Genomic DNA, 21,646 nt, shown 5'->3' on the forward strand with positions numbered 1-21,646 from the left:
AGTGAGTTGCTTCACAGTGGGCTGAGTGCAGGCTAGATGTCTAAAGACATGTTTAGAAAGAAATGCATACCTCCAGGCCCTGCTAGAGGCAGATGTTAAGGACCATGCAGGAAGGAGGCAGGTACCTAAAACATATTTAATGTAATGAATTTCAGTCCTCCAGTCTGGACAAGTATGTCTGCAATTTAGCCTCTAGAATTTCTATATTCTCAAGGTGTCAAGATGTTCATTCAGCAAATGATAGGTTAAGAAGATAGAGCCCCATAACTGTGCCACCACTGACCCAGCAGAGCAGGCAGAATAGAACGACTGAGCACACCTCAGCCCCTGGACTGCAGTGCAGGCTTAACTCTGCCTACCTCGGCAACTTACATTCAGCTGCTAGACTTTGCACTGAAGCGGCTGAGATGCGCTCAAAGATATCTGCACTAGCTCTCCTGTGGGGATGATGCTCTTTAGCCAGGAGTGATAATAAACAGTAGGATGGTGCTAACACTTTAAGCTGCTGCAGCTGTCTGCTAAGTGAATATGTGTCAACACCTTCAGACTGGAAGGTGAGAAAGTGAAATTATAGCTTTCAGTTACCCTAATTCTGCTTTTGCGACCTCTTTTATTAAATTACTTTCAAGGGTGGTTAAGGGACTCTGAGGTTTTGCTTGCGTGTTATGAATCCCAGATAACGAGCATGCTTCTGAAAGCTTGCCTCCTTCAAGTTTTTCTGTTGTAACTATGACACCATATTTAGAATGAAAAATTACAGCAGCATAGCACTAAACATAAAAGTCCTAAAAACACCCCAGTGTCTCAAACAAAAACATCTGAATAGAACCCTGTGATTAAGAGAAAGAAAATGAAGCACACAGTTTAATAAAGATTTGCTAGTGTAAATATTCTTTTGATAATTACACAAATATAACCTTGTCAGAGTTAATAATAAGATCTATTTCCTCAGCCTAGCTACGGAGTAATTTGTGATTCTAGGATCATATTTTCCTCTGTGATATTTCCGTCTCCTGGTATAGTTTGAAAGCCAAAGCTAGAGAAATTGATTGGCAATGCAAGGAAAGTAAAACCGGAAGATTTGTCACTGTACTGATGTAGCTGTGCTGATATAAATAGAGACTTGATAGATACTAAATGATCACTCAGAGGCTACTTGTGGTTTAATCTCTGTGAGACATTCTGTAAATCCAACAAGTTTCTACATGGATATTAGTTACAATGCTAATTTAGATTTGGAGTCAGTTCTGTGGCTCCTATAGAAAAAGTTATTATTATGAATACATGGAACTGACTTTATATACATCACAGATTTTTGATGATGTTCTGCAGATTGACACGATGACTACAGTGCAGAGAGCAGCATGCAGCTGAGCACACCGCTACGCCTCTGGGTTCTGTTTGATAACAGCTTCTAAACAGGAAAAGTGCTGTGACTGTTCCCTTTCTCCACCCTTCAAAAATCTTAACTGATTGGAATTCTGGTCTTTTCAACTTCTTTACAACCATGGACTGGACTATATTAGAACAGTTTGCTCAGGGGCTGGATGGCAAATAAATCTTTAAATGTTGTATAATGGTGAGAAACAATTAAAGAACTGGAGAGAACCATCCTGTGGATTGCCAGCAGCGTGCTCATTTAAAATATGTATATATAATCTCTGGTCCAGGTCAGGTTCAGCCACAAAGTAGTCTTTAACATAAGAAATTTATGAGAAAGTAATTTTTTTTCAGAAACTCTTAAAGGTTTTTAACTGTATATACACCTAATGAAATCCACAGCAGCACACAGAATTGTCGGTTAGCACCTTAATCAGTGCGACAGACCTTGAGGTATAATATCCTTTTAAACTCAGCAGATGTCACCTTTGTTGATAAGAATCATCATTTGGACCTTGAGATTTTTCCTCCAGTTACTGGATGTAAGCTCTTTCCTCAGTTCTCTGGATACCAATACTTTTGTCTGGGGCCGATGCAAGAACCAGGCCCGTCACCTCTATTTCAGAGATTGCTTACAAGCAGTGTAGTAAAAAAACCACCACAACCCAAAACACTGTTCTGAGAGCACAAACAAGACATGACCTTTCATTTTACACAACATCTTTACTATTTCTTACAAATGCTTTGTTTGTCTTTGTTCCCTTTCAGAGACCTTGCTTGCTCAGCCTCTATGCTGAAAAATCACCATTCTAGAAAAGAGAAAAAAAAATAAATCACACACTCCGATAGCAACAGATGAAGCAGAGATGTTTATGCTTACCACCTTCGAGAAGAAGACAACCCCAAGCTCCCCCCACCCCACATGCCGAGGGAGGGCCGCAGGACTTAAGGCCCTGACCGCCGCCGTCCCACCTGGGAGCCCTCACGAAGCCGGGCGCAGGTCGGAGCTGGCGACAGAACCGTTAAGTCCTGATTTAGGGTGGAAAAACTGAGATTATTCCTGTGCGGACCGCCGCCCCCCGAAAACGCTCTTAGGGAGAAGGAAACGCCAAGGCCTGCCGCCTCAGGGCGGGCGTGGGACGGCGGCGGGGCGCGGGCCCGGTGCTCCCCGGCCGCAGGGCGGGTGCCCTGGAAGGCAGCCGGGAGCTAGTTCCTACCCTCGCCGTGTCGTCTAAGGAGGTGGGTGGATTTTTGGAGGGAACAGAAGCCGCCAGCCTGGAGGCGGGGGAAGGGGACAGGGACTGGCTCCCCACCGGAGGAGGCTGCGGGAGCTGCGGGCCGCCGAGTAAGAGAAGACCAGCGTGTGGGCCAACGGGGCCTGGACTCGGCGGGCTGGGGGCGTTGGCCGCCCCTGCTCCTGTCAGGGCGGGGGCCGCCGTCAGGCCCTCGGGCGGATCCGGAGCCTTCCTGGGGCGGGGGTAAAGCGGGGCCGTGCTCGGCCGCAGAGGCCGCGGACAAGGAGGAGGTGCTGCGCTGGGCCGGGGAGAGATCGTGGTCACCAGGGCGGGGCAGGAGGTTAAGCCGCGCAAAACCCCGCGCGTTCAGGAGGGCGCTGGCTGAGGCTCCTCGGCGCGCCCGCGGCTCCCCCTCACGCCGAGCCCAGGCGAGAACGCAGCGAGCGGCCCCTGCCCGTGGCAGTGGGCGAGGCCGGTGCCCAGGTGGCCGGCGAAGCGCGGCGGGCGCAGCTGGCGCGGCGCGATGGCCCCCAGCGCCCAGACGCCCTAATTGGCGGCGGGGAGCTGGCAGCGGGAGGGGGACGGACGGGGGGTAGGGCAGGGACGGCACGGAGCACCCGCCTGCTGCCACTGCCGGGCCGAACCGGCGCGGCTGAGCAGAGACAGGCGGGAGGGGCGGCGGGCGGGGCGCGGTGGTCTGATCGCCAACGGCTCCGGCTACGTAGACGGCGGGGGGTGGGGGGGAGGGAGCCGCCTGCGAGTGGGGTCGGCTCGCCTGAGAGACAAAAGCCCGGCTTCGCTGAGTGAGGGGCTCGGCCTCGCTGCTGCCGGGAGGGCTCTTTTGTTGCCGTTTCGTAACCGGAGTTTGTGCGTTTTCCGCCGCCCCCCCCCGCCCGATCACACTGCTGGTGACGGCCGAGGCGAGGGCGGCGAACAGGCGGCGGCTTCCGCCCGGCTCGGGGAAGGAGCGGCTGGCTCCGCCGCTCCCTGCCCTGTCCTCCACCAGTTGATCCAAGGCGAGGAGCGACCGGCCTACCGTCCCACCGTCCCCGCCAACCGTGGCTCGCTCCCGCCCTCTCTCCCTGCGCGGCCCGGGGCAGCGCTCCGCCGTCCCCGCTCCCCCCCGCCGCACGAACGCCTGTGTGCAGCGAAGTAGGAGGGAGTGGGCGCCTCCCGCTTCCCTCCGCCTGCCGTCTCCTCCCCGTGGCTGGGACTCTGGATAGGAGGAGCCGGAGGAAGAGGAAGATGACGAGCTGCTGTAATTAGCCTAACAAGGGACGGGTGGCGGAGGCGGCGGCAGCGGTCCCGCGCCGAGGACTGACACATCTGCTCTCTCTTTCCTCCAGCTATGAAGGCAGAAGCCGGGGAGCGCAGCTGAAGCCCAGGACCGTCCCGCCTCTCTTCTCTATGGCAGCTGCGTGAAGGGGCCGAGCCCCCCCTCCCCCGGCGGCGGGGCTGGGCTGGCCTCGTCGAACGGCTCTGGCGCTGGTTCCCCTCTCCCCTCCTTTCCCTTTCCCTGATGTGGGCTCCAGAGGATTTGCACCTCCTTTGTAACCGGGAATGAAATAATGGCGACCCGGTGGGCAACGGGGCCACCCGGCGGAGATGGAGACAACGACCCCCCCCCGGGCGGCAGCAACGGCGCCGGCGGCCAGGTAGGAGCGGCGGGGGCGGGCGGGGCACAGTCTGCGCGTACGTAGCGGCGGGCAGGGCCGGGCCGGGCGGCTGCCTCCCGCCGCGGGGAACGGCTTGGCTGGAGCGGGCTTAATGGCCGCCCCCTCTCTCCCTCCTTTCCTCTCTCCCTCTCTCTCTCTTCCTGCTCGCCCGCCCCGGAGTTGCTGGGAGTTGGACGCTGGGAGCGGTGCGGGCGTGCGGCTGCCCGGCCACGGGAGGGGAGGCTGCCGGCCCGGCCGAGGGCTCGCCTCGCCGCCGGGGCGTCGCTCCTGGGCCGGGAGGCGGGGGCGCCTCCGCTGCCTGACGGGCCGGGCGGCGGCTCCGCTTCCCGCCTCGCCGAGTGGCCGCCGTCCTCTCCCTCGGGGCGGCCGGTTTCCGTGGGGTCCCCTCGTACCGCCTCACCCCAGCCCCTGGTCAACTCGCGGTGGGTCGGCCCCCGCGCTCAGCCTCTCCGTGTCCTCCTGTCTGCCCTGGCCCCGAGGGACCGGAGCGTTTCACTGGGCGGCACCGGGGTACGGCTTCGCCCACCCCCCCCGCCCCGTCACACTCAAATCCTGGTGCTTCTTTGTAGAAACGCGGGCCTGGCCTCTGTCTCCTTGCAGCCGGGACGTGCCTCCCTGCTGCTTGTACACAGCGGCTTATACTGAACATAGTTCTATCCAAAGCGTTTGTTGGTCATCTGTCTGTTTAGTTTAAAAACTTCATAGCATGCCCTGTGGTGGCACCATTGCATGTTTGGACTCGCAAGACAGAGCTTTTAACGCAGGATCGTGTCTGATGCTTCCTTCAGTGCTCCCTATTAATAGTGATAAATGTCTGTGAAACAGCTGTAAGTTCAGATCCAACAAAACATATATGACAGCTTCAGTGGAGTTTTTTAAGATCCGTCTTGAACTTTATTTACAAACACAAATTTGCTTTTGTATTTCTCAAAGTTAGGGCATGTGCTAAAGACAGAAAACTGACTTAAACCTATGTAGAGCTGTGAAATAGATGCTTTTTATATAGATGTTTGTCTTTTGTTCGTTCAAACTGAAACATAGAGTGATTTTAAACCTACAGAAAGTGCACGTGGGGTTTTTTTTTGTTTAGTGTTTTGCTTTGTTTTCGTCTGTTTTTTTTTTTTTAAGACACCAGGTTTTCATTTACTGTTATCCTCAAGTCACCTTTTTGCCGTGGTTTTGAACTGGCACATATGGTATTGTAAGATTTTCCTTACTGCCATCACCTCAATTAAGAGATTCACACAGGCTCTTAAAGCAGGTGAGGACAAAATGTGAGCCTTAAGTGAGAAAGCAGACGATGTTAAAATTCAAGACTTTGTGCTAAATTATAATTCTTGTACGTAGATTTAATCGTGTTGTTCTTGTTGATGTCCTTTTAAAAAATTTAACTGAAAACAAGGCTGTTTTTGGAGAACATGTCCTTTAATACTGTTCAAATAGCGTGGGAAGAGGAGGGGAAACCAAATGTCGAAGTGTAAAAATGAAAATCTACTTTTTGATTCTATTGTATTGAGACTGCTGGTGTTTTGGCACTGTCATAATCCCCCTATCCCTACAGTGGTAAGCCCTAACAAGGCCTGTGGTACTTTTGGAGCTCATCATGTTAAAGTTGTCTAATTGGGGACTGCTAATAGGTGTGGAATTGCAAAATGGACTGCTCTGCCTGTTGTTTTGTCTGATACTTATATGTTGCAGTTAAAGTGTAACTGGTAAAGTGTAACTGCTAGAAAACATGCACTTACACTGATGATTGCATTAATTACAGCAGGCCTGACATGATCTTTGCTTGAACGTAGATAGCACTCATGATTGCCTGATCAAGGTTGCCATGCTTTCTCAGTTACTTTATTATATGTATTGCTGTATGGCTTAAAGTTCAGCTTATTTTCTTGTAAATTTTTTCATAGATTCATGTAAAATGCCAAGAATGAGGATTTGTGGCTTGCGATCTGCTGTCTCAGTTCAGCTGATGGAACAGTTACTGTGTACAGTGCTTGATACACTATATATAAACAGATCGCTTTAATTGAAATCTTACTTGTATTCAACAGTAAGAACTGCTTTTCTGTGGAAAAAAAATAGAAAACATCTCTAATGAAACACGATTACTATAAAAAAAGGGATTGTAAGTTTGGAAAAAAGTTGCTGCAGTTGCAGGGTTTTATAGTGTGCTAATACTGCCATGCAAGGTATTAGCAATTTTGGGAAATTATGTTTTGGGGACACTGTATGCCATATGGTGTTCGCACTGTAATGCAGTATTAACTCATCTACGCTTAATGTTTGGCTGTAGACCTATATGCACAGCAGGTTGTCATGAGGAAGGCTCAAAGCATAGCCCATGTGCATCATGGGCAAGGGAGCTGCACCAGAAATTACAATTTTTCAGCCAGTTAAAGGTTTTGGAAGTGGTTTGATTAAGAACTGAGAAACTTGTCTTCTGGCTCCAAGATCAGTGGTCAGACGAAGAAAAGGAATGTGTGAGAAGCTGGTGCTTCTGTGTGTCTTTGCATTCATAGGTGGGAGAATTGAGGACACGTGATTTGACTCCTTTAGGTAATGCATGTGTTGATTGACAATTGTTTTTTGGTTTGGATGGCTGTATACTCTGATATTATGTTCCATTTGATCATGCCTTGCTATGATTTTTATTTTTGCTTCTTCTCCCCCACCCCCCTGCCACTTTTACACTGTACCTGGTGGTCTTTCTCACTTCAGAGCCCCTTCACTGAAACGATTGTTGAGAACAAAGATTGCACATTCAAGCTTGCAGGCTCCCGTCTGAACATAGAGCGCCTGTTCAAAGGGACAGATAGCGTATTCTGGGCTCTTGGGGGAGCTGGCAGAGAGGGCCAAGGACTCTCAGGGCTGTTTGCCGTTCTGTTTGAAATCTGACACATTTGTAAATGGGTGCAAGGGTTGCTGAGCTTATTTTCATAAGGACAGATAAGTGAGAGCGTGTTCTTTCTGGCTTTTAGATTAATAGGCATAGGCTATCTCTGTTTCATCAGGTTGTAGCAGTGTTTTGCTGGAGTGATCAGGCCCTGCTGAGGTACAGGCAGTGCTACTTCAGTCACAACAGCCCTTCTACAGGCCTGTCCACATTCAAGGCTGGAGCTGGCTTCTTCCTTAGCGTACATTTAATCTCCCTTCCTCTGCTTAGAAAGGCACAACAAAAGGTGCTTTTTTGCCTTTCTGTTCCCACTATTTTGCGTTTACTTTAAAAGAATTGCTAAATCCATTAATCTGTATTAAGATTAAATTCAAAATGTTAAATGTAGGATGAAAAAATACTAGCTACAGTGTGTATGGCTTTAAAAAGCCAATTTTTAATTGTAAATAATAGTTTCCTCAGTTTATGAATACCAAAAATACTTTATCCAGTCATTTTAGAGTGTTTGATATTTTTCTGTTGGAACTCATTAGAGCACACATACATTTAGATATTTATTGAAAATTTCTAGTACTTTACTGCAAGTTTGCATTAAGTGCGGGATGTGGGGTTTGTTTTGTGGTTTTGGGGTTTGGTTTTTTTTTTTGGTTTTTTTTTTTTTTTTGCTTAGCAGCTGAGTTGCTACGAATAGTTGACTGTCTTTAGAGATTCCTGGGAGTTTCTGTATTTGGCAATAATTAGGAAATATATTTCCAAAGACTTCTGTAAAAGAAAAGTCAGAGGTTATGTAGTACTTGCTTTGTAACCACAAATATTCAGTTTCAGAAAGGGGGAGAAAACCCCACAATATTCTCTGTCCCACACCTTATCAGAGCGAGCACAACTGTGTAAACTGAAGAGAAGCTTGTGCTGGAATGGTCAGGAACCAGAGAAGGGCAGTGATGACACTAAAAATAGAAAATGATTGGTGTTCTCACTAACAATAATTAATAGATTGTTTACTGTTTTAACAAACTGGTTGGGATGACATTGGTAAACTGAGTGGTGACTCCCAGGTCTTATGTGTCTACTACAGAAGCACAAGCACTGAAGGGCTGTATTTTGATTCTGCATTTAAATCTTTATGTAATTATGCCTGTAAACATGTAAGCTGTTCTGGAACTCTGTATTGTTGGATATCAGTGCTTTTTCTATGCCTGATGTTTAGAGGCTGTAAGGTTTAACCGTAGTGTTAAAAATCAGAATTAGAGAAATGGGTTTCTAAGATTTTGTATGTCAAATAATACACAAATACCAAAACCAAAACTAGCAGCTAGCAGTATGTATTGCTTATGGTGATAGAGAGTTCTTCAAAACCTTGCATCAAGGAAGAATAAATTCAGAATAAATACCAGCATTACCAGGAGTTGCTATTCAAACAGCTTGAGTCCAATCCTGTTCAATCATGCAAGCGTAACACTGACTTCTGTTCTCATTTATATCTGAGTAAGCATAAGATAATTTGACAGAACACGGACCTCTTCCATGAGGAAATATTACGTATTTGATAAGCGACAACATAAAGCAGCAAATAGTTCCTTAAAGAAAAGGAAGGGATTTGCTTTCAAATGTAGATGCATCTGATGGGTTTTAAAGTGACTTTTTGCTTCCCCAAAATACACCTTTGTTGATTGTGCCACTTTGGTGGTTGTCTGGAAAAAAAAAGCCCAATTTTTGGAAGAAAAACCTGGTGAACTGAAGAATATTTTGAACTGTGTCAGTACAAAATAATTACATTTATTGCATGCGGTGTATGCATTATAGGAGTGAACTTTTTTCTTTAACACGTTTAACAAACATCAAAGCACTCAGTTGACTTTTTTCCTTCTGTATGCTGTTTTTAATGATTTCTATTAAAATGTCAAAATGACATATCTGCCACTTCAGACTTATTATTTTTTGTCTGTTTTATTTACTTGCATACACCAAAAAAATTGAGAGAACAATTGGAGAAGATATTCAGTGTGATGTGTAAGATGAAATGCATTTGTGATCTTTTCCCTCTTGAATGTATGAAAGTGTCTTCCTGTAGGTTCATAATGAAATCGTAGTTCAGCAGAACAGTATGGGCTCTGAAAAGACTAAAAGCTATTTGGTTTTGGTTTTTTTAAATTTTTTTTTAATTTTGTGAATACGTACATAAGCTGCTGTGTAGATAAAGGTTAGAATATAAACATGTGCAGCATGTGAGCCTTATTAAAAGAAAAACCTTCTGTATCTCTTCCTGAGGAAGTCTATGTAGCAGTGATAGACTAACCTGTTAGCAATATATACTGGTGCTTTGTGGCTGATGTGGTTTGTTTTTTTTTTTTTTCCTCTGATGACAACTGAAGGAAAAGTTAAGGTTTTCTAGCATTCAGAAGTCGTGTGTTGTTCTTCCTTGCAGTTGTTTGTATATTAAATTGCATAGGATAGAAAGCAGATTAAAAAAATTAGGAAATTGTGTTAAAGGAAAAGAGATTTATTTCCTGGAGTTAACAGGGGTCATTGTTTTTAAAAAGTGTGAGCTAGCCCTAATATAAATGGTGAGGCTTCTAAATCGGTGTTGAAACAGTCTGACTAGACAGCCCTCCAGAAGTCAGTCTGAGCTGCTAGGTGTAACTCCATGGTTGTAGAAGCCATCAGGTCCTTTGATCTCATAAAATCCTTGAATATAGGGCCTTACTACAGAGGAGTGTTTGTCTGCCTACCATAACAGGTAATATACGTATGTATACTAAATAATATGTTGTGCCAAGCATAGTAGATAAACGGTGGATGAGAGTTACACTGTCTGGTCAGATTGGTGGATGAAAGGGGATAATCATGCCAAACTTTGCCTGTTTGTTATACAGAATGTAGATTAATCTAAACACTCTGTATTTTTCCTGTCCAGATCTTTCTTACGTTTTGTCATTTAAAATATTTTTGCGAAGACACTTCTGTGATATTTTTTCCCTGTCACCTGGTAGTAGGTACATACAGTAGAAGTGTAAATGCAGCTGATGGGTGGGAACAGTGACAGCAAACAGGCTTTTTGCTCACATCAGAGGCTTGACACTTCTTGTCAACGTGAAAGTGCCTAATCTTAGCAGTTGCAAGGTGCAGTGGTTTTGCGTATACAGTTCTTAAATATGTAAAGATTATTTAATGGGAAGGCTTCCTCTTGTATTTTTCTGGTTTGGGTTGTTTGGGGGTTTTTTTGGTTTCTTTTTTTTTTTTTTTTTGTTGTTTTGGTTTTTTTAAACCAGAGTAAATTACTATTTTTTTTTTTCTTTACTCCAGTTACATGGGAACTCTACTCACTCCCTGAATTGTTGTTTACCGTCTTTCATTAGTAATGGTGTAACAGTTTTCTGAATCTACCTTTTTTGTGGTTACTGTTAGATTTGAAGAGAACTCTTCTGGGGAGATGACACTAGAGTTTAGATATTGGATCTCTTGGGAATAGGAAAGTAAAAACTAGGCTCAGCTATACATGTTGCAGTCTGAATCTCTGTGTTTATATCGGGTTAGAACTGCTGCATCTTTCTGAGTTGGTGTACCCTGTTGTCGTTTTGTGTATCATCAGTGAACTGTGTTCAGCAGGAAGTGTTGCTGCTTTCTATTTTCTGTTCTTGACTTTTGCATTGAAAACTTGTAGTTCAGAGAGTATTTGAGTGAAACATTGGGAGCTGTTGCTACAGCTTTTTGAAGAGTATGATGTTTGAAAATACCTGATACAAATCATGTTAGTAAATACTTGGCACTGGGCATGAGAGGTTCTGTGTGAGCATTCTGGAAAAATAGAAACAGCTGTTTAGATTTTGAATCTGGCTTGCAACTGTGAGCATACACCTTTGGGAGTGTAGGTAGTAGGCTTATTTTTATTCTAAATTTCTTTATTTCCATTTGCCAGCAGCTGCTGCTTTGCTGAGAGTGAATGAGGTGCCTCCTTAGAGGACATGGCTAATTACAGATCGGCTGTTGGTGGAGGGGTGCACTTTGAGACAGACATTTTCTTTTATGTGTGTGTCATTTGCATAATGTGTTAGGACACACAGTATGGCCTGCATTAAGTGCTAGCAGATACACTGTGGGGAATAATCTTGCGCTGGCATCACTAGACTGGCTGGATGACAGTTATTTTTAATTTTGAGGTTTGTTTTTTTTTTTTGTTTGGAGGGCCAGGGAGCAGAAATAAAATAGAAACCTTTAGTTCTTACTAAGAGAGATTTTAAACACTTCTGAGTAATGGTTGCAGTTGATACAAATCAGTTGAAAAGAAAAACCTGAGCCTGTTTCTGAGGTGATCTTGTATTTTTACTGGTAGAAATGGTAGTGTGCTATGCCCTCCTACTTGTATCTGTATATACTTCTTTGTGTACTCTAATGGAGTAGTGTTTCTGACTGAAATTTAATTACAATCACTCTTTAAGAGACTATTTTATTCTATTGTCTTAGATTTTACTTTTTCATCTAAATATATGGGACTTTTCATGTTAAATCATTCTCTGAAGAGAATTAACACACCTGTAATTAAAAAAAAGTAAAACCCAAAACTGCATCAGCTGCTTTAATGTTGGTGTTGAATATATAGATATTCTCCACTTCAAATATCTGTGTACTTTTTTTATTCTAAGTGTGAGGGCAGAAAAGGCTAAAAAAAAAAATACTTTCTTGTGATGTGATTTTAACACTTCGAAGTGAATAGATTTCTTGAGTACTACCTGTTCTGACTATGGGATGAATTAAAAGAGAATATTTAAGTTCTCAGAAATCCCTTCCAGATCATTTGGCTTGTGAGAGATCAACAGTCTACCCAGTGATATGTTCATGGCATTGGAGTGAACTTCTGAATTTTGAGGGAAAAAAAATTAATTAAATCTACAACTTAAGTTGCATTTTTGTACTGGAAGACTTCATAAGGAAAGACATTGTTCAAAAACTATGGAGCTGAAGTCATGTGGATTTCAAAACCATAAGACAGTCCCAGTTAGTTTTGAGGAAAACACATTTTAACTTGCCCAAGGACTGCCCTTTTGTAATGGAATGTGGAAATGGTTGATTTCCTAAGAAACTTGACTGATGTTTAAATACAATCCTTTAATTAAACTTTAAGTATATTATAGTTTTAGACATGTTCAAACTCATATGTCCTCAGTTTCATAATGTTTAAGAGGGTCAGAGTTCAGTTGGTGCTTGCAGGAGTATGTAAAATTGTCAAAATTTCCTTGTGATGTAAAAATCGAGAACCAAAAACTTGTGTTGTTTTTGGCCAAGAAAAGAAGCAGCAGATCTAGTATGTGCACCTCAAGCAGGTGGCTCTTGCTACCTGTGGGTTCTGACCTGTTTTTGTAAGGTAAAGATCTGGTTAGGGTTATCTCTGAAAGGAACACCCCAGTTTTCGTGTAGCCAGCCATCCCATTGCAGTTCATGCTTTGTTATTGTTGCTGTGCTGTTCTCAGATCTCCAGCTTTGGTGCACCTTTAATAGGGAGCCTGTGACTTTGGTGAAAAATATTCCCATGTGTAGCCACAAACATTTCTTATTTGTCAGTGGTTGTAAGATCGTACCTGTTCCTTCTTATGTGCATTTTAAAATTTTATTATCCTCAATCATCATGGTAAAAGGTGAGTAAGTAAACTTTGCCCAGAATAATCAATTTTCATGGCAGTTTTACAGGCCTTCTGCTTCATTCTGTGTACTTCCGTTGATTTCGTATGGGTCTTGCATTTTCTCTTCACTTTAAGTTTTTTTTTGGTTTTTTTTTTGTTTTTTTGTTTTTTTTTAAATTTGTTGGATAAGTTGTTTTGAAGCTGCCTATGAGGTGGGATTTGAACATGATCTCCTTTCTTGTCTTAAGGAAGAAAGAAGGCTTGTGTACTGCTCTTGGGGTATTAAAGTATCCCATCTTGCCAAGTTAATGTTTCACTCTTCAAACTTTCATATTAACAAGTCATGAGTAGACTTCAATGTTTTTCACAATCTGTGCACCTGATTCAGATGCTGGGGTAACTCAGTAGCCATAAAGAGTTTGGCAAGCTGGTGTTATGATCCTGATGTCATGGAAGTAATATTTCAGCTCATTAATGGCATCTCTTTTGTTAGCATTTTAATTTTTTAGAAATCAGTAGTAGTATTACTGCTTTTTAAAAAATACTGAATACCTGATCAAAATAGTCCTTGTAGCTGAGTTTGTGGTAGAAAGGATTTTTCTGTATGCAAGTGTTACGAACATGATGTTGTATAATGGATGCAGGCCAGTATGGGTAGCATTTCATAGCTGTGCCCATGAGGTGTTGTTTCTCACAACTGACTTAGAGATGGTTTTGAGTAATTTTCTCTCTGTTTACACTGTGACTGAGAATATGATTCAGCAGTATTTGTAAATAGGTCTGATAGCTTTCTGCTGTTTTAGAATCATAGAATGGTTAGAGTTAGAAGGGACCTTCAAAGGTCACCTAGTCCAACCCCCCTGCAAGGAGCAGGGAGATCCCCAACTAGATCAGGTTGCGCAGAGCCTCATCCAGCCTGGCCTTGAATGTTTCCGGGGATGGGGCTTCCACCACCTCTCTGGGCAACCTGTTCCAGTGCTCTACAACCCTCAGTGTAAAAAATTTTTTCCTAATATCCAATCTAAATCTACCTCCCTCTATTTTAAAACCATTGCCCCTTGTCCTGTCACAACAGGCCCTACTGAACAGCCTTTCCCCATCTTTCTTGTAGCCCCCCTTGAGGTACTGGAAGACCGCTATCAGGTCTCCCCGGAGCCTCCTCTTCTGCAGGCTGAACAGCCCCAACTCTCTCAGCCTGTCCTCATAGGAGAGGTGCTCCAGCCCTCTGATCATCTTCGTGGCCTTCCTCCACGGACCTTCTCCAACTGGTCCATGTCCTTCTTATGTTGGGGGCTCCAGAGCTGGACCCAGTACTCCAGGTGGGGTCTCATCCATGAGTTAAATTTCATGAGTTAAATGGCAATGAAGAGGAAAAGTGCATATTTTTCTATATTTCTTGGTACAGAGTAACAGCATCAGCATGCAAATATTCAGGTTAGTAAAGATGAGTTGTCTGTGAAGAAATGCAGAAGGACCTTTTGATATTCAGCATTAGTTGATAAAAAAGAAACTGAAAACTCAGTGCATAAATGGCAAGTAATATGTGACGTAAAATACTGAGACGTAATGATTAACTAGGAGCTAATGGGTGAGGTCTTAAATTTGTGATAGGGAGGTAGATTCAGACTGGACATCAGAGAAAAAAACAAACAAGCAAACAAAAAAAAACCCCCAAAAAACTATGGGGGTGGTGGAACACTGCCACAGGTTGCCCAGAGAGGTGGTTGATGCCCCATCCCTGGAAACGTTCAAGGCCAGGTTGGATGGGGCTCTGAGCAACCTGATCCGGTTGGGGATGTCCCTGCTTCTTGCAGGAGGGTTGGACTAGATGATCTTTAAAGGTCTCTTCCAACCCAAACTATTTTATGATTCTATCTTTGGCTAAGATAGTTTTTGCTCTTGTAATCCGTGATTCATGACCCTGAGAAATGAAATTCTTTAAGGTGAGTGAGTAGAGACAGTGATCATATTAGACAGTTACTCAGCAAGGTGTGTTCAGGGTAAACAGTTTTGTATGTAGAGAATCATTTTTTCCTTATTTCATTTAAACTGGGGAGTTGTGTAAACTTATGGAAGAAATACTGCATTCAGTTTAAGACTTACTGCTTAGAATTCAGTGATGCCTGTTTTTCCCACTACCCGATATGAGTTTATTTGGGGAAAAAGATTCTCCTTCCACAACTCCCTCAGCACCTTTATCCATTTTGTAGCCAGTTGTCAGTGGCTTAAATTGTGGAGGATGCAACATCAGCCCGTGATGTAACGGCTGTCTGTAGGCTTCCTCGCAGCTCACAATGGTTCCTGACGTTTGGAAACAGAATTTTATCTATGTATTATGTTCTGTGTCTGCTATGAGGGAGGTGAAGCACAAACACTGCAATAATCTGTCTCATTTTTGATAGTGCTAGGAGAGTGAATTGTAATATTTTTTGGGGGGGGTGGTTTTGGGATTTTTGAGTATTTGGGAAGGATGCTGGGGGGATACTTGAGTGTTTAGTGGTTTGTTGTTTTTTTTTTTTTTGGTTTGGTGGTTTTTGGTTGTTTGGTCTGTTGTTTGTTGTGTTTTTGTGTGTGTGTTTGGTTTTTTTTGTTTGTTTCAGGTTTTTTTTTTGTTTTTTTTTTTTAAATTCAAGCCATTAATGCCACCGGATGAGTTGAGATTATTATGTGTGAGATTAAGAACAGGATTTGTGGGAGTGATTTGACCTTAAGTTCAGTTAATACTTTGGTCACTTCCCCCACTTAGATAATCTGGCCTGGCAGATTTCTCTTTGCTGCTTAGGACCCAAGATGTATGAGCTTTCATTCCTTGGAAAAGTCTTGTAGTCTTCCCTCACTTTGGTAAGTGAGAAAGCAGGGATTACAAGACTATGTCCTCAACTGAGTATTAGTAGCCTTGTCAACCAGTGAGGAGCAGTGGTGGTTCTTCCTCTCTAATCTTTATCCCACGATGTGGTTGTTTTTGGAGGAACTTGGTTTCTTCCTTCTAGAGACTCTTCTCATTCTGGAGAGGAGTAGGACTAGTTGCGTTTTAGAATGACTCACTGCAGAGGGATCTTCTAAGTAATTCTTGCACCTTAGTAAAGGCTTTCTGGGATAGCTGTGCTTTCTTTCACAAGTCTATTTTTTTTTTTTCACTATTACCTTATTTTACATATTGCTGTTACGAAGAGGTAGTAGAGACTTTACTGTTCCATTATGTTGTGAGTTCCGCTTGTTTCCTAGGAGTTCCATTGTATTTATTGCTTTAAATGATTGCAGTCCAAACTACTATTTTATTCTTAAGTGCAGATTTAGGATAGATGATTTCAGAAATTATTTTTAAAAATATATGTGTAGGAAGACATCTTATGATGGCTTATTTTAATAAAAATTTATTTTATAAGTACAAAAAAAGTATTCACAGTTTAATTTAAAATACTGGAACAGGGGAAAAATTACACAGTTCCTGCTTCATAAAATAACCTGTATAAGTCCTTTCAGCTGAAGATTCTCATGGACTTCAGTAGGCTTTGGATCAGTGGTTCTAATAAATGAGCTTCTGAAAAAAAGCCTTTAATTCTTGTGAAAACCAGTTGTGCCTGTTCTATTAGTGTTCTTTAAATAAAGCTGACTGCTTTTTGTGTTATGAGCTAGAATATAAGTAAATAACTTGCTTCGTATACTTTCTGCAAACTTTCTTTTGGAGGACTTGGTGCCAGGTTTAAGCACAGATACCCCAAGCAACTAACATTTTTGTCAAGTATTTAAAAGCCTACAAATACAAGTTCTATTTCTTTTTATAATGCAAAACTATATCTAAACCCTGACATGCTGTTCTGTATGAAGTCACAACATGAAAATAGGAAGAATGTAAAAATAACAGTATTTTGAAATTAGTTAAACGCATGGTGAAGTGGATATGTTTGTTTCAGGAGTGACAAGTTGATAACTCTTCTATTTTTAGCCAAATTTAGGGGGAGTAAAGTCTTCTCTCTTTAAAGGAAATCTAGGAAGTATAAGGACTGCCCTTTTGAATGTCTGCAACTTGAAAGTGTTGTAGATACTTCTCCAAAACCAGGCAAATAAGACTGCTTGCTGTAAACATAGTACAAATTGCGAATTTACAAGCTGTAAATTTAATTAAAAAAAAAAAAAAAAAAAACAAACAACAAAAGAAATTCTTGAGCATCTTTCCATAGGGAGTCATGAACTGAAGTATAATTACACTTCATCTAGTGTCTCCTTCCAGCATTAACAAAGTCTGCCTCTTTTAAGAGAATTATCTCTTCCTATTTTTTTGCAACTTTATGAAACCAAGATTCTAATCTTGGTGAAATAAAGCTTCTATAAGCCTTATGTACGAAGGGCATAGGTATCTCAGTATCTCTCGCAGGATATAACAGGATGGTTAAATGTACTACTGAAGCACTGATCTAGGAAAGTAGTAAGAACATACTAATGCTCTGTTAAGAAACATTGCTCGTAGGGTTTTTTATTGCAATTGAATTTTGTATGTCCTTCAATGTGTTTCTTTTGCAACTCTTTATAGTCAGCTGTGAATATCTGAAGCATTTTTTTTTCCTGCCTCCTGTTGAGCTTTGGGTAATGAGATAGATTAATGTGAAAATACACCTTATTAAAGAACATAGTTATAGATTTGACAAGTAGATTTTTGTGTAGCCTGAACTTGAATTAAGAGAGAGTCTTCTGACTGCCCACAATGGCAAAATATAGAGATCAGCTGGTACGTGACAACTACCTGTGTTACAAAGTAAAAGCTTTTCTGTAGTATTCACAGGATTTCATGTGGAGCCTGGAAACCACTACTATACCTGCTGCAGTTAGTCTTTGGTATTGGATCTTTCTGTGACTCAAGAGTTTCTGGCTCTCTGAGATCAGTATCAAGGTGAATTTGTTCTTCTGTTTCCTCCTCCCTTCCAAATGTGCGTGTGATTATATGTTGTAATTGTAGATCCTGCAAGTGGTTGCTGAAGCCAGAAGTTTGAGAAAAGAATGACAGTTGCATGAATAACAGTTTCAGTAAAATTAGATGAGGATGACAGAGAAGGAATGGCTACACCTTTGCACTTACCTCTAAAGGCTTGTGCACATGTTAGCAGGGAGTACTGCCAGGCTATATTGGACAGGAACAGTTAGGGAATGTTAGGAATTTGAGCTAGAATGTAATACTGTGCCAAAAAACAGTCAACCTGATTTGTCTGCAGCTACCGTTTGTGTAGCTGCTGTATAATGCATTCTCACCATCAAAAATAAGGCACGGAATTAAAAACAGTTTTCACAGAATCAGTGAATTATTGAGGTTGCAAGAGACTTCTGGAGACCGTTTAGTTCAACCAGCTGGGGGCTGGAGCAGGCTGCCTAGAACTGTGTTCAGGCTGGTTTTGGCTCTAAGGTTGGAGACTCAGTAGCTGCTCTGGGCAACCTCTTCCAGTGTTTGATCACGCTTAGAGTGAAAGGGTTTTTCAATGTTTAAATGGGATTTTGTCTATTTCGGTTTGTGTCCATTGCCTCTTGTCATTTCATTTTTGGCACCAAGAGAGTCTAGCACCTTATTCTTTGCCTCTCACCCTGTATCCCCCCCATCAGGTGTTTGTACACATGGATAAGTTTCTTCCCTGCCCCACCAGGCCTCTGCAGGCTAAACCAGTCCCAGCTCTATAAGCCTTTCCTCATGTGATGCATGTTTCAGTCCTTTAATCATCTTTGTGGCCCCTCACTGGGCTTGCTTCAGTATGTCCACGTCTGTCCTAGCTGGGGACCGAACAACTGGACACATTGCTCCAGATACGGTCTCGCCGTTGCTGAGTAGAAGGGAAGGGTCCCCTTCCTCAGCCTGCTGGCTGTGTTCTATTTAATCAAGGCCAGCAGGCTGTTGACTTTCCTTGCTGTAAGGCCACTTTTGTGGATCATGTTCAACCTGTTGTCCATATAGGTACCCTAGGGCCTTTTATGCAAAGCTGCTTTCCAGACGGTTAGCCCAAAGCCTGTTCTGGTGCTTGGGGTTATTCCTTCTCAGGTGCAGGACTTGACATTTCCCTTTGAATTTCATGAGGTTCCAGTTTGTCCCTTTCTCCAGTCTGTCAATGTCTGCCTGAATGGTAGCATGCCCATCTGGTATACCAACCATTTCTCCCAGTTTTGTATCATCTGCGGACTTGCTGAGGGTGTATTCTGCCCAATTGTACAGGTTGTCAGTGAAGAAGTTAGTCTTGGCCCCAGTACAGACCTCTGGGGCACATCACCAAGTGGCTGGCCTTCAGCTGGACCTCTTGCTGTTGGTCATAACCCTTTCAGCCTGGCAATTCAACCAGTTTCCAGTGGAGTTCACTGTCCGTTTATGTAGTCCATACTTCATCAGCTTGTCAGTAAAGACATTACGGGAGACACTGTCAAAAGCTCTCCTGATGTCAAGGTAAACATCTGCTGCTCTTCTCTTATCCAGCAGCCAGTCGTCTCTTTACAAATGGCTGTCAGGTTGATTAAGCATGTTTTCCTCTTCATAAATCCACCTTCTTCTCCTTTGTGTGTTTGGAATACTTTCTTGTTGCCTTTCATGTCCCTTCTCACATTGAAATAGAGCTGGACTTTGGCTTTCCTAATCTCATTGTTGCCTGCTCAGACAGTGTCTCTGTTCCTCCTGGATCACCTGGGTCTTGCTTGCAATCCTTGTCTGCTTCCTTTTTACATTTGAGTTCAGTCAGAAGTTTCTTGTTCATCCACAGAGGCTTCCTGCCACTTCTGCTTGATTTTCTGCACACTGGTGTGAACTGCTTGGAGGAGGAGATCCGTGAAAAGCAACTAGCTCTCCTGGACCCTCTTCTCTCCAGGACACTCTCCTGTGGGATGGCATTCTTTCAACCAGATCCCCGAACAGTCCTGTTCTTCTGAAGTCCAGGGCTATGATGCTGCTATCTGGCTTTGTTCCCTTCTCTCGGGGTCGTGAACACTACTGTCCATGGTCACTGTAGGCAAGGTTGCCCCTGAACTTCACATCCACAACAGTTTTTCCTTCCAACAGTATGAGGTCCAGCAGATTGCTGCTTCCTTTTTGGATCCTCAGTTGCCCGTGTCAGGAAGTAACTGTCAGCACATTCCAGAAACCTACTGGATTGCCCAAGTCCTGCTGTGATGTTAATAAAATTATTAAAAATAATATTTTTATTACATACATTTTTTGTGAATACTTTGAGTTGTTTTTGTACCAGGTAAAATAGGAACTGCCCTCACAAGCTGTAGGCCAGGAACTTGTACAGGGGAATTAAATGCAGAGAAGAGGAAGTTTCATTAGAGGATTAATCTTGTTTCATCATACAACAGAACTTAAAGGCCAGGATGTAAAGCTAGTAAGAAAACCAGTGAACAGGTTTGGTAAAGGACTGTTTGATAAAACTGAAACAACAGCTTGCATTCCTGCTGTTCAGTAGCTTTTAGTTACTGTTTCATGTCTGTTGCATATTCAACATTCTTCACACACAAAATCCAAAACACACCATCTTCATGTCTTGCTACGCATTAGTGATGTGCGTGACTCGTGTCATTATTTGACGTACGGTATTTTGTGCAAAGACCTCATGTGTTTTTTAGATCTTGGAACTTCTGCCGTTTGATCTGAAGTTGCAGTGTGGTGATTTTTTAAAATAATTTCAATCTTGAAAGACAAGATTAGAAAATACATTGTCCTTTTACAGACATAGTGAAAAATGAAAACAAAAACTTCCAGAAGAGAGCCGCTTCTCTAGTACCAGCTATTTTTGCATAGTCCTATTACTGTCACTTACGTAATGAAGAGCTTGGCATGTGCGTAGTAGAGTTTCGTGATTGATAGGTCACAATGTGCGTACTCGCTCTTGGAACAAGACTGGTAAAAAACATTCCAAAGATATACTGGAAACTTAATATGACACTAAGTGAATTTTTTATTAAGGATCAAAACCTGCCGTTGACTGAAAGAAGGTTGTGGTGATACAAGGCAGACTTTCTGCTGAAACATACGCAACTCTGAATTTGATTCATGTGAGTTGCTGTTTGTTACAGAGTCAAACCTGTAGTCTTCCACTGATAAACCTCCTCCTTCTTTCTTGGTTCCTGCTGGTGTGATTTTTTTGTGTGTTTCTTCCATAACCCCCCCCCCCCCCCCCCCCCATTCCACACATTCAGCCATGCTTGGTTTTCTTTAATTTCTTTTTGAATGTTGGCGTTTTCAATAACTTAATTTGTAGGATTTTTTTTTGACAGCAGTAAGTACTCCCCCAAGCACTGACAGAAGTATCGTATCTGATAAATCATGATTGATTTAGGACTTACTTGCTAAGATGGTGTGTTTTTCTTGAAACTGTAATTTCATGAGGTTTCACTGACACATTAATTTCAGGCTTTGAATATAGCTCCTATAGACTGTGTGGAACTTTTTGATACGATTTTGCATGGTGTTTTCCTTAACATACAGAAAAATTGTTGGTGAGTGAACAGCTTTTAAGTATGTTGAAGTATACTGGTTCAGGTTGTTTTATGTGCTGTTTCCTGGGTTTGTGCACCTGGATTTCTGTCTTAGAAATCTCAGAAAGAAAATCTTAGATTGAATCTTTAATTATTAGAAGTTTCTTTGAGATTTAAAATGCTAGCGTATTTATTTCATATTTGCTGGAGGCCTTGAAGACTGGGATTTTTTTTACCTTTTTAATTTGTTTTGCGTTGTAGCTCTGAACTTTTCAGTTAAAAAAATAAAATAATAAAAATCCTTTTGACCCTTACCTCTATCTAGCTTTTGCAGAAAGGGAGTCTGTTATTTATAACATATTTTGGCTTTTGTATTCAGTATAGAGGGAGAGTTTTTAACGTGTG

General features: G+C 42.7%; 2 protein-coding genes across 4 annotated transcripts in view; one reads left to right on the forward strand and one right to left on the reverse strand.

Moving 5' to 3' along the window:
• THNSL1 (threonine synthase like 1) overlaps positions 1–2,396 on the reverse strand; it is a 119,365-nt gene extending 116,969 nt beyond the window's left edge. Inside the window, exon 1 of the mRNA XM_086742154.1 lies at positions 2,261–2,396. The gene's annotated coding sequence lies outside the window, so the exon portion shown is untranslated. The remainder of the gene's footprint in view (positions 1–2,260) is intronic.
• Positions 2,397–2,730: 334 nt separating this feature from the next.
• ARHGAP21 (Rho GTPase activating protein 21) overlaps positions 2,731–21,646 on the forward strand; it is a 122,714-nt gene continuing 103,798 nt past the window's right edge. Inside the window, exons 1-2 of one of the 3 annotated variants that reach the window (XM_086742145.1) lie at positions 2,731–2,858; positions 3,962–4,270. In XM_086742145.1, the coding sequence (XP_086598271.1) occupies positions 4,184–4,270 (87 nt within the window). In that variant the 5' untranslated portion in view covers positions 2,731–2,858; positions 3,962–4,183. Of the gene's footprint in view, positions 2,859–2,969; positions 3,099–3,741; positions 3,874–3,961; positions 4,271–21,646 lie in introns of those variants that run through there. The other 2 variants (XM_086742144.1, XM_086742146.1) reach the window with 2 other exon arrangements.

This window comes from Chlamydotis macqueenii, chromosome 2 (genome assembly GCF_036417535.1).
Source record: "Chlamydotis macqueenii isolate bChlMac1 chromosome 2, bChlMac1.mat, whole genome shotgun sequence".
Classification (NCBI taxonomy): domain Eukaryota; kingdom Metazoa; phylum Chordata; class Aves; order Otidiformes; family Otididae; genus Chlamydotis; species Chlamydotis macqueenii.